This window comes from Opisthorchis viverrini, assembly GCF_000715545.1.
Source record: "Opisthorchis viverrini unplaced genomic scaffold opera_v5_134, whole genome shotgun sequence".
Classification (NCBI taxonomy): Eukaryota; Metazoa; Platyhelminthes; class Trematoda; order Opisthorchiida; family Opisthorchiidae; genus Opisthorchis; species Opisthorchis viverrini.
In genome coordinates, this window is record NW_008751778.1 from 430,434 (window position 1) to 443,015 (window position 12,582).

Below are 12,582 nucleotides of genomic sequence, written 5' to 3' on the forward strand. Positions count from 1 at the left end.
AGTGGCAACACTGATGTTGCTGTCTTTGATGATGATGATGACGATGCTGATGAACATTGTACTGCAGATTCTCGAATATCACCGTAAATGGAAGATGAGGGGCCGTCGTACAATAAACGCAGTTTAAAAAACCGGGGTAAACTGCGGATCAAATTATTGTCAACTGACCACAAACTAATTCACTGGGTGCTCATAAATTTGATACTGCATTCACATATATGTTATGGCATGATTTAACAATACACATGATAGTACGATAAATAACCATGAACCCGGAAGCTGACCATATACTTTCTATATCATGGGTGTGGTCACCTGATAGAAAGCTGAGACACACGAGCGAACCTGTTGATATTTTGATGAATGTGGACTGGTGACGTGACACTTTGATCATTAGTTTAGTGAAGGCACTTGCCTCCGTCAAGTGCAATCTCTTTGAAGGTATATCAATCATGAACTCCTTCGTCAAAGACATCTTTGAGCTGTCAGTGTGTCCAGCCGTCTCGCTTACTGCACCAAGCGCTCGACCATCACCAGCATAAAAATCTAGATTGCTATCCCTCTTCTACTTTCTGGTGAGTTGGTCAAGGACACCGTTTTTCAGGGTAGGATTGCCATGACAAACCAATTACACGAGCACCATGTAGCACCAACTTGAAGCTAAGTTAGATGGATTTCGACACACACACACACACACTCTCAAAAGCACACCAATTTAGTTTTTACAGGTTACTCAACTGAATCCAACTCCAACTCCCTTTTATGATGGTTCAGTGTTGGGATGCCGAGAAGTTTTCAGCAACCCTATGAGTAGTTTGTATCGTCTAGCAAAAAATCTGTTGCAATATCTTGAATATCGTACACAATGAAACATTAGACGGCCTGGTGCGGCACATTCAGTCGAACCGAATGAGAGATTCAGGTGGATTCACGTCAAGTGCAATCTCTTTGAAGGTATATCAATCATGAAATCCTTCGTCAAAGACATCTTTGAGCTGTCAGTGTGTCCAGACGTCTCGCTTACTGCACCAAGCGCTCGACCATCACCAGCATAAAAATCCAGACTGCTATCCCTCTTCTACTTTCTGGTGAGCTGGTTAAGGGCGCCGTTTTTCAGGGTAGGATTGCCATGACAAACCAATTACACGAGCACCATGTAGCACCAACTTGTAGCACCAACTTTCGACAAACGCTCAAAAGCACATAAATTTGGTTTTTACAGGTTACTCAACTGAATCCAGCTCGAACTCCACCCTGTGATGGGACGTCGAGAAGTTTTCAGCAACCCAATGAGTAGTTTGTATCGTCTAGCGAAAAAATCTACTGCAATATCTCGAATATCGTACCCGATGAAATATTAGGCGGCCTGGTGCAACACATTCAGTTGAACCGAACGAGAGATTCAGGTAGATTCGGTTGAGTATGACTTCAAAGCAAGCTTTGCGTCTAAATGAGAGCACTTTTTGGGGAACTTTTGGCTTACTTTCAGCTGGTGAGCAACCAGGCTCGCAGGTCACGTTAAACAGTATTGATATTTACAACTGGTTGAATTTCTCGACTATGTTGACACCTTATCGGACCAAGCAGACTACTTGTTCGTCTAAACTCCTCAGTTGTGCAAGACTAGTCACCGATTGGTCACCAAGTCCAAAGATCAATAATTTTAAAAGTGCGAGAACGGGTCGTTCTGAGGACAATGATACCAGTGCTGGATAGACAGTTTCTGAAGTGATACTTAATGCTGCTATTGTAGTATTTCAGTGTACTGGTGCGGTTCAAATTTGACTTCTCAAGAATTTGATCCTACATATTGGTCGATAAATTGAACAGAACTCTTCTCACACTTGGTTTTTCATGCATTTACGACATATCCAGCCAACTAGAATGCTTTGCTACACTTCAACAACTACGAGCTGTCTGATGGGTGATGATGGGGTCTTCAACGTCTTCTGGTTTAATCTGGGATGACCGAGGCGTTATTCGGTACAACACTGGTCTAAATTTTACGCGAAAAGACAAATAAATGAATGCAATCACTTAGACCTACCATACACGATGAGATCACTTGATAAGTGGTACATGGCCCCACGAGATTTCGTTTGAGGACGAAATCCTGTAAAACCTACCCGGTTCTGACGTCTTTTCCAAAGTCATTTGGATCCCTCATACAAAATTTTCAGATCCTCCGATTCCCCAAACAGTATACAAGTAGCTCAGATGAATGGTAAGGTTAACCCTATTGGTTTAACTTCCATCTGAGTAGTAATCACCCGACGGGCAAGTCAACACGAGGCCACACGATGAGTGGTGCTCTATTCTCCCTCTAAGATTGAGTTAGTCACATTATCGATTAGCCGCTCAAGAGTCTAAACCACATGCCGGGAAGTTGCGAGTTCGGGCCTGTCTGGAGTTTCGTGAGATGCGCACTGCTCATGACTCCCATTAAGAATAAGACAGTGCTCCTAGACTTTTCCACATAGATTGGTTTGACCGACAGACAAACATTTCTATTAATGAATTCCAAAATTTTCCCACACTGTGAACAATTTTCATTAAATTATGGAAATTTGAGGACAGTTTCGGGTTGTTCCACACGAAACTGACGCGGACTAAGCCAGGGGGACCACACACGTCTTCAATAAGCGAAAGTTTCTGCCTGACTGACAGACACTCGCTCAACAGAAAGTGCATCACCCGATAGACAAGTGACAAGTAAACATTCAATGGTTTAGGAAGGGACGACAAAAAGGACAACACCTCTTTGCTTTGTATCCAAAGGAATGTGAATACTTACCGGAGGTGTAAGATTGCTGAAAATTAAAGTCGGTGGACGAAAGAATAACACACAACGCCTGTTTATCACAAGTTAAACTACACTTTCAAGTTCCAGATTAAACAGGACTGTTCAGTTACTCTGGCCATTACACGCATACCTCCCCTTTTATTGGCCGATTAGTCTGTAACCACTTAACANTGTAACCTCTTAACACAGCTCGATCTAGCTGAGTGGTTAAGGCGCGAAATTATCGACCGGAAAGTCCGTTTTTCGAACCTAACTCCAGCATGTCGACCAGTCCTGTGTAGGCCTTGGCAACCTGACAGTATCCCAGCTCTCCCGCAGTTACACACCGAATCACCGCTACATCTCAAAAGTCAGTCAGTTTCAGTCACGTGATAAGCCACTCCGATGTAGAGAAAATCTCGTTTTCATGTTATCGGTAATCTGGTAATCATGAGCCAGTGAAAAGTGCATGCATCCACCAGGTTATCACCTTCAAACTGTAGCTTTTTTGACTTGATGAGTGGACACCATTGTTCTGTATTTCCAAAACGATGGGTTCCCAAATCCCCCAAAAAATGTTTGCACTACCTGATAAGCTTATATTTGCTTTCTCTGGTGAACATGGTCCACATAGTTCTTGAAGTTGCTGGGTTGCAGTAGATTCATGCTGACCGGTACCGAAATTCACCTAAATTCCGCTTTGGATTGAAAGGTCCCAAAGATCCGTTTCACGCAGTTACTAGAAACACAGAATCGCCTAATGTTTGTGCTCTCTATGCTTCAGGTTAATTTTTACAAACTTTCGTAAAAGTGTGCTCGATCGGGTGAAGCAGTCTGTTCTAGCATTTGTCTGAGGTTTCTGAACGAATTTAGCAATGTTGTGGAATGTAGGTAGCTCGGGTGCGCTGCTTGGTTGTTGGTCTGTTCGCCGAGCTTGGCAGTTAGATTGCAAACGTTTCATTACCAATTGAGGTGACATCGTCAGTGCAGGATTGAGTGGCTTACTGTAAACCAATACGCGGGCCAGTATTCAATAGCTAGATAGCACTCGTTTGTCTGGAACAATCACACTGTTCATAAGTTTGCAGAGCACTCTTCCACAGTTCAAGACCGGTTTCTACCTGGTTTGGGCTCATCAGCTTGCCACTGCATTACGAGAGTTCCAAGAGTTCAGATTCAAGAACGTGTATGTTTTGAAATGCGCCAAAGTTCCTGGAACTATACTCACTGACGCACCAATAAGATGATTTCAATCCTAAATAATGATCAAAATTTTCAATTATCAGACAAGGAAAAACCTATCAATGCCGTGGGTTTTTCATATTGATCTGAGTTCCAAAGACGGACGAATCGTTGCGAAGACCCACAGGCATCTGAAGTCCGTTGGTTGCTCAGTAGTGCAGTTTTACTAAAAAGACAAACTTGGGGTAACTTTACGACAGATCTTGGCCAGACCTGTGTAACTTGAATCGGCGTCTTGCTTGATTAACATGCCGGGGTCAGTCAGCGAGGAAACTGATAGATATCCCAACAAGAATTTGCTAGACTCACCTGAACATTCCAAGGTGATAAGCGTGGTAAATGCTTGGTAAATGCAGAGTCCTTAGATAACAGTATATATCTCCGCAACAATTTGTAGATTTTATACGCAACATATTTATTTACTGCTATTCCTGCCTTCTTTCGCGGTCTTGGTTTCCAGAATTCACCCTGTTGGTGAAATGACCTCCGACAGTCTACGAGATCCATTTTCCACAAAGCGACACTTGAATGACCTCACATCGGTGCTAGTTTACTGGAAGCCCTGTGTTGATCATACACTGGTCATTTTGAATGGAAAGGCAGTATTATTTAGTTAAGGAAACTACTCACAAGTTTGCTGAAAACTATTGTTGCCTTCACTTGGATTTCACATCACCCTGCAGAGAGAGAAAACTGGTAACTGCCCCACCCCCCGTATTTCGACGTACGTATCGTAACAGGGCTCGGAGTATCTGTGAAGCATAGCATTTACCCGGTCTCGACAGGATATGCACTTCTAAAGTTTTAACTCTATAAAGCAGAGGCGCATTATGTCATCCAATCAACCCGGCTCTCACGAACGCACCAGTTATGCACAACAAAGAATTGGGCTTCAGTTGCCTAAAAACACCCTGGAACAAACAGGAGATTTTATGCGGTTCATTAAATCGTAAGGCGGCGACACCTACAATTGAGGTGAGCCGACTGCTTGAACAACCAATAGGTGCCTCAGTGCGAGAAATAAACAAATTTCCTTTGGGATCCAGAACCCGAAAACTCGGAACATTTGCCCGTTCGTAAGCTACCGACTTTAGTAACCCTTAGGCATCTTTGATCACAAGTCAGCAACCCGATTCGACCTTAGCATGTCAATCGATTTTCAGCCAGCAAAACTCACACTCCCTTCTGTTCTCAACAAATCTGCCCAAGGCTTTATGGTGTATCAACAAGAATCTCGAGGAAAACTTTAGGTTAACTCGACTATTCATGTATGCCTTTTCATTTGACTGCCTCCAGTCACACGACCGGTTCGTTATGTAAAGAATATCAAAATCTCGTTTTCTGGTTTCTGATAATTTGGTACAGACAAGTCAATATCGATTTTGTCTTCTGACTGTCTGGTTCAAACCTGAACCCAATGGGATTTTAGATAAAACACAGCCTTGAGAATTTTTGAGAGGTGGTGAAATAGTTAGAGATTTGACAAAAAACCTCATTTGAATACTGATTTGATTTTCAAGACAAACGTGTCCAAAACTCATCTGAATATCACGTTCATTTGTAATGCACTACTCATAAGGTTGCTGAAAATCCGTCGACATCCCACGACCGGTCTCGCCCATCTTGGGGCTCATCAGGTAAGCACAGTCCCCGAGGTTCCGTCACACTTATGTTTTACTTGAAGCCAAGTTGCACGAAATTAGCGAATGTACACTCGTTTGCAAACTAATTTTGTTTTTCGAGAGACTCACCTGGAACCCAGCTGAATCTCTCGTTCGTGATGTTTTGTTCAATTTAATGTGCTCAAGTGAGCCGCTTCGTCAAGAACATCATAAACGGGAGATTCAACTGGGTAAATTTCCCGTGAAAGCCAAGTTGGTATGCGAAAAGTGTATTTGTCAAAATCTGGGTTCAGGTTGACGGAAACTTGGGGTTTGCGTCTACCTGATGAGCCCTAAGAAGAGTGAAACCGGTCGTGGGCTGTCGAAGAGTTTTCAGCAAACTTGTGAGTAGTTTCCTTGATGAAAATGTGCTGCGATATATCGAATATCATGCCAACCGAAACATGACGCGGCGTGCGTGCAGCACATTCAGTTGTGGAATATCCTAAACGAGAGATGCAGTTGAGTCTCCTGTGAAAACCAGATTGATTTGCAAATGAGTGTATTTCTCAGAAACAGTCCAATTTGTGTTCAAGTAGAACATAATTTTGATGCCGACTCGGGGACTGCGCCTATCTGATGAGCCCCAAGAAGAGCGAAACCGGTCGTGAACTGTCGAGAAGTTTTCATCAACATTATGAGTAGTCAGTTGGGGACTTGATTCTTATGGCATTGATGATACCAGTTGCCTGTTTACTGGGCATATCCTTCACTTCCAAGGTAGACAAAAATTCACTTCGTACATTGGCCACATTTTATCTCAAAATTCTTGCAGATAGGTGCAACAGAATATCAAAATGCATTCACAGTCGGTTATATTGAAGAAAAAACACGCTGAAGTCTTAGCAGATTAGAAGCTTTACAAAACGCCGATAGTGACATAACGGTAAATCCCATCTGTTCACAAAAGTGGACAGTTCTCACCTGTTTTGAAACAACTCGTACTAATTATAAGACATTATTTACAATAACCTTGTTGGTTTTAGAACCGGAAATCACCTGTCCTATTGGTGCCAGCGTCTTTCAAAGTCTCTTTCTTTGGGGTGGGTAGTTTCAGAACGAGTGGTTCCCTATGATAAACTGCTTGGATGAAACTGGTGAGTACTGCTCATAACTCACCGTAAATTTGTTGCATTCCCACAATATCGTCCTCGTCCAGTTTGACACGATCCCATGTACCGATATAATAGGGATACATGATGGCAGTTGGTACTGTCGAGTGACCCAGACCCATGCTATGTCCCAGCTCGTGCGCGGCAACAGAGACCAAATTGCGGTATTCTGTGGGAGAAAATCAGATTATGTGTGATAGATACCCAGGGAAAGTCAGTGTGACCAAATGGCCTAATGTTGCTACATTGAAAAGGAATACTCCTTAAATTGAGAAAGAAGTGGTACTTGAAGAGCGGCAGTGCAGCACGCATGCTTAGGTGAGCAGTCCTCAAAGAGGTTGCAAAACAGGCTAGAGTATACAACTACTGGGATCCATTTTTCATCATAACTTGGAGGCATATTTTTGAAATTACACCAAGCAAGGGTCTTTGGCTATCTGAATGGTATTCAAACAATGGACCCATCAGAGAGATAATAATTGCTCTAAACTTAGTGTTAGTTGTGGCCAACCGTTGGTGAATTCCAGGTGCCCAAGTTTAACAAGTGTCGATAGTCCTGGGTGACTCAGCCGATGGGACGTCCGTTCAGTAACGGAGAGGTCAGCGGTTCGAGCTCACCGACTTCTATGCTCTTCACTCCAAGATTCAGACTTACCAATGACATACCTGTTTGCTTGTATACACTCCAAACTTTGTGTGGCGTGAGATCACCCGGGGGACGATTGTGAATGCATCACTAAATTTATGCGATCTACACATGCTAGGACGAGGACCACAACTATTCTGAAGGCAGAATGTTGCATTTGGTTAACAGTTGTTCCCACTTTTAGTGCTGTGGAAGCTCGCGAAGCAGAGAGTGAAGCAGTTCGAGACTCGTCGCCTAGGTACGCCAAGTTCGATTGCCCACTCACGAGGTTCATGATGATGCGCAAGAAAAAAAGTAACTTCTCCTTAGTTCATGACCTTGTGAGCCTTACTATGATTGGCCGATTGGCTGATTTCTTCGTTTTATTTCATCAGGTCCTCTGAACAACTTTCTGGGGTCACGGTTTATCCCTCTTCAAACCTAGAATCTGTCCAGATATGCCAAAACAGGTGCATTTTTCGAGCAAATTCTACTCACTAAAACATTGTGCAATTCTCTTCCTTTGTGTTTTAATCGGTTCCTCAATTTATCGAAAAAAAGAGAAAGAAATTTTGCCCCATTTAAAACATGCTCCTGATTAGTAGTTCTCTAGGTGGCGTTGCATTCAAAGAAACGACCTTGTTCGGAGGTCAGCAGTACCGCCGCATTTGATGCCGGAGTAAACTTATCCCTCTGCACACGAGACCACAGATAGGGAATAAAACATGCAGTAACCTACCATTGTGCGGCCCATCATTCCAAGTTTCATCGTCATCGAAGTGAGCGTCACCGGCAAACGAATACACGTTGTTCGGAGTGGGGTAGAAGGCATGCGCCAGAACGCCACCTGAAAAAAAAAATATGAATGATCGAAAGGCTCATGAGTGTGTGCAGGCAGTATGATGAGCAAAGATTGTAGTTCATACAAGATGAACAGGAACAAGACAAGTCATGAGTTTGAGCGTCTGTCTAACGGTTTCATTGGTCGGTTAAGATATCGTTTGTTTCATGGTGATCGATGGTCATGCTGTAATGGTGACACTACTGGTGGGGAGGCATGCGAGTGGTATGTGCTTTGTGTCTCTTGAAAATGGGAGATCTTTTGCGGAATTCGTGGAGTCGCTTTATAAGATTTGCTTGGATTGGATTTGACCGACGAATGAGTGGAGGCAACTAATCTCTAAGAAAACTCGTTCGGGAGAAGATCTGTGTCCAGTTTTTGGAACTAAGATGCATATTAGAGTTTCGCTTCCCTGTTCAATGGTCTCTAGCCGGTCAGTTGGCATTTTCTAATAAATAGCTCCGCAACGAAGGCCTTCTTCCTTTCAACGCTATCATCAGGATGGCGGAAGACGTGTGTATTCAAGTGTAAACCCGCAGTTAAAAGTTTTCCCGTTTTGTATTCGACCTGACTCACAGGACGATCCGTTTTTGCCGATGCTTCTCAAGGCAATGCGTCTGAAATTTCGTTACTAGTCCTGCGGAGTTGAACCCGAATCTACTTTTTGTCCTTAACTGGAATTAGAGGCGTAAATGGTTGAAGAAATTCGAACTCGCAGTTCTAAGTTTGATCAATTTTCATTGATTGTAAGTAGTATATGTAAGCAAGGCACCCGCCAGGTCGGACGTGATCACTCAGAGTGATAAACACGTACAGTGGTGCCAATACGATTTCTTCCTGACTAATAAACGCTTTAATTAAACTAGTCCCACCCAATTTCGGTACGAATGAGTGATTGGAATTTATTCAGATATCTGTTGGAGGGGTTGCAACACGTGTGCACTGCTTCGCAATTTTGAACACTGGGTTCATTTTACGCAGAGTTCGTGGGGCGGCCTCTACAGTCATCTGGAATTTCGAAACAACAACTGCGTCGAAACAGAGGACTGGAATCTCAACCAGGAGCAAATTTTGGATTAGTATGCGGTAGGAACTTTGTTGAACATACGACTTTATATGTCTTGCTAATCAAGGAAGTATAGAGTCTGATTGTTCTGGAACAAAGTTGTTTGTTCTCGTACACTTTTCAAAAAAACTTGTAGGTTGTCAGTGTCTTTTGTTGATCTTGAATTTTCTCACCGCTACACCTGAACGGGTGTAATCACATGCCAACCGGTTTGCCGGTATGAGACGGCGTCCGCCAGACCGGAACCCACCGTACGGTCAATTACTATCGATTAATGGTTTAATTGACAGCATATGATACAGTCAAAGCCGAGCAAGCGGTTGTTTACTGTGGTTGGATCCGGCATCGTTTTTCAGTTTCAGTGAACAAGGATACGAGGCACATGGTGTAAACACATCGTCCTTATATGGACAGTTCAGTAACTCAGTGTTCTTATATCTTTTTTCATTCTAAGACTTTGCAGCAACTCTTCGGGTTTTCACGCCAGAGTTAAAGCATATCTGGGTTTTCCTACTTAGCTGGTGAGCCGTTTTTTTCAATTTCAGCGGAACAGGCAACGATCAACGCCAAGAAGTCCTAAACGTACTCTACACTAAGGGATTATAGCACAATGATACGAAAGTTTGGCCGATGAATGGAACAATACTTCATACTTTGTAATCTGGTGGGTTCACACAGATGTCACCACCTAAAATATCCACCTGTTTGGAAAACGGAACTAAACAGAAGCTTGAAAATATCCGCATGTCACGTTTGGGAAGTGTGTTCCGAATTTTTGAATAAAAAGCCTGGCAAACATCACAACACCTACCTTCTCCATCGAACGGTATCGAGTCACCATGCTTTCCGGCTCCGAATTGGATGACAATATCCGCCTCCTTGTAGTAGTCCTTCTCTTCCACAAAGTCCAGATCGATCACTTTGGACCAGAGGTTGAAAGTGTGTTGAAACACACCGTACGTCCGAGCACGACTAAGATATCTGGACGGGTAGCTTCGAATTCTGAAGACAGAGACAGTTCGATTCAGAGCACATTTGTGCACACAAAGTAGACACTAAACCACATGGAATCTTGGGATTTTCCTACCAGCTGATTTCCCATTGTCACTCAATAGGAACGGTAAACTGGGGTACGAATTTGGTTTTGACGGAGAATTCAAATGAACCCGGTTATAGTGGTTTTCTCCGCCAAGAAAGGCAAAACCATTTGTGGGCTGTCGAGGTGCTCCTAGTAACTCGACAGACTCATTTGCATATGAACTGGGTATTCACGGAAGATTCTGATAAATCTCCTGTTTATGATACTCTTCAACTCAACATGCTGCAAATAGGCCACCTCATGTCTTAGTTGGCATGATACTCGAGATATCAAAGTATATTTTCATGAAGAGAACTACTCACAAGTTTGCTGGAAACTCTTCAAAAGTCGACGACAGGTTTTGTCCTTGTTGGGGCTCATCAGGTGGGGGCAGTCCCCGAGTTTCCTTCAACCGCGTGTTCTGCTTGAACCCAAATTGGACTGTTTTCGAGAAACACACTCATTTGGAAACAAATTTGGTTTTGACAATAGACTGAGCTGAAGCTCTCGTTTGTGATATTCTTCAATTGAATGTGCTGCACTAAGGCCTACTCGTGTTTCAGTTCGTACGATATTTGAGATCCTTTCAATGTGGATTCAAGTAGAACATAAGGTTGACGGAAACTCGGGAACTGCGCCTGCCTGATGAGCCCCGAGAAAGACGAAACTGGTCTCAAGCTGTCAAGGAGTTTTCAGTCACCTTGTGAGTAGTTACTCTAATGAAAAAGCTTTTAGAACCTTATGAATCGTGTGTTAACTTTTGTTAATCTGGGATTCTTTCTGTGCTGTTGTTCACAGGAAATAAACAGTTGATTTGTGACAGTGAATCGCACTATCGGTGCGAACAACTTTGCCACATGAGGAGTAAAGCACCGTCCAATTTCCCTCCTGTAGTTAACATTACTTTCCATGTTCAGTTGTCTTTATTTAACGTTATAATATGAGACAATTTCGTACACCTAATCCTAATAGCGTAATTTAGCAATTTATTCCGGAAGAAGTCCACAAGTTGGTGAAATCCGGAGTTAGGATACTGAATTAATGTAGGGATGGTGGACAAAACTAAAACTGTAACTGGTAGTGTTGTTACAATCACTGGTTAGACGCGTAACTCTTAGGTGGTGTATCTGTTCCGCTGATACTCTAGTGCCCCTTGTTACCAGCTCACCCAAGACAACCCAAGCAGACATCGTTGCACCTAAAAATATTGGAATAAATCACTGGTAACAATAACTTGTTAATCATAATTATACTTTGGAGAAATACACTCATTTCCAAATCAATTTGATTTTCACGGGAGACTTAACTGAATCTCTCGTTTATGATGTTCAGCAACCTTGTGAGTAGTTTCCTTTATGAAAATTTGCACCTACCGCTGACGGCCTTCCAGACGCCAGGCATTCTCATGAGCTTCATCAATATTCTCAATGTAGGGAATGAAAAATCTCACAGATTTGTTGAAAAATCTGAGGTAGATAGCATTAGAGGATCTTCACGCATGTAGTTACTGAATGTTCTAGGGTTTAGGTATGTTCTAGGCCATTTTACTATCATCCTCGGTCGGCCCTTCTAACTCACCAAAATTCTGCTAAAATCTGGTTATTAACACCGTCGTTTCAAACAATTCTTTCTATTATACAAAGTCTGTAGGATGGTACCCAGCTATTGAACCGAAATTAAGAAATTGGAATAGTAGGTCCCACCTTGTAAAGGATATTTGATAGTTGTTTTTTGGTTAAAAAAATACAAACAACCGCATGTCACAAGAATAAAAACTACTCTCGGAAGTATGTATGCCTGTTAGTCGATCTGAATAAAAAATCAACCATCCGGCAGAGAACCCAGTATCTGGTTAGCTTAATCTGTCAGTCCTCCAAACAGGCCTTGTTCCAAAGTACTTCCAAAGAATTAACCGTCCGTAAAGTGAGCTTGCCGCCTGCACTCTTAAAGTCCCATTACAACGGGTGTCAGGACCAAAGGCAGCACGATGAAAAGGTCTTGTAACGTTTCTTTCAAGGCTAAACAGATAGAGTTTTCGTTTGATTTGAAAATACAATGCATACAGCTACTTTAAAATGAAGGGCAGTCGGCTTCAAGCGGACCATTTCTACTTCTCTAGCTTCGACCAGCCGTCTGGTGCTTCAATAGTCAGTAAACAGCAGAAGACTGATTATA

General features: G+C 42.7%; 2 protein-coding genes across 2 annotated transcripts in view; one reads left to right on the top strand and one right to left on the bottom strand.

The window, feature by feature from the left end:
* Positions 1-12,582, bottom strand: part of T265_06075 (hypothetical protein) — a gene marked incomplete at both ends in the record, with an annotated part of 30,941 nt that overhangs the window by 12,260 nt on the left and 6,099 nt on the right. Inside the window, 3 exons of the mRNA XM_009171253.1 lie at positions 6,805-6,966; positions 8,162-8,269; positions 10,141-10,331. Coding sequence (XP_009169517.1) covers positions 6,805-6,966; positions 8,162-8,269; positions 10,141-10,331 — 461 coding nt within the window. The remainder of the gene's footprint in view (positions 1-6,804; positions 6,967-8,161; positions 8,270-10,140; positions 10,332-12,582) is intronic.
* T265_13944 (hypothetical protein) overlaps positions 11,732-12,582 on the top strand; it is a gene marked incomplete at both ends in the record, with an annotated part of 10,556 nt that continues 9,705 nt past the window's right edge. Inside the window, 1 exon segment of the mRNA XM_009171283.1 lies at positions 11,732-11,746. Within this exon segment, the coding sequence (XP_009169547.1) occupies positions 11,732-11,746 (15 nt within the window).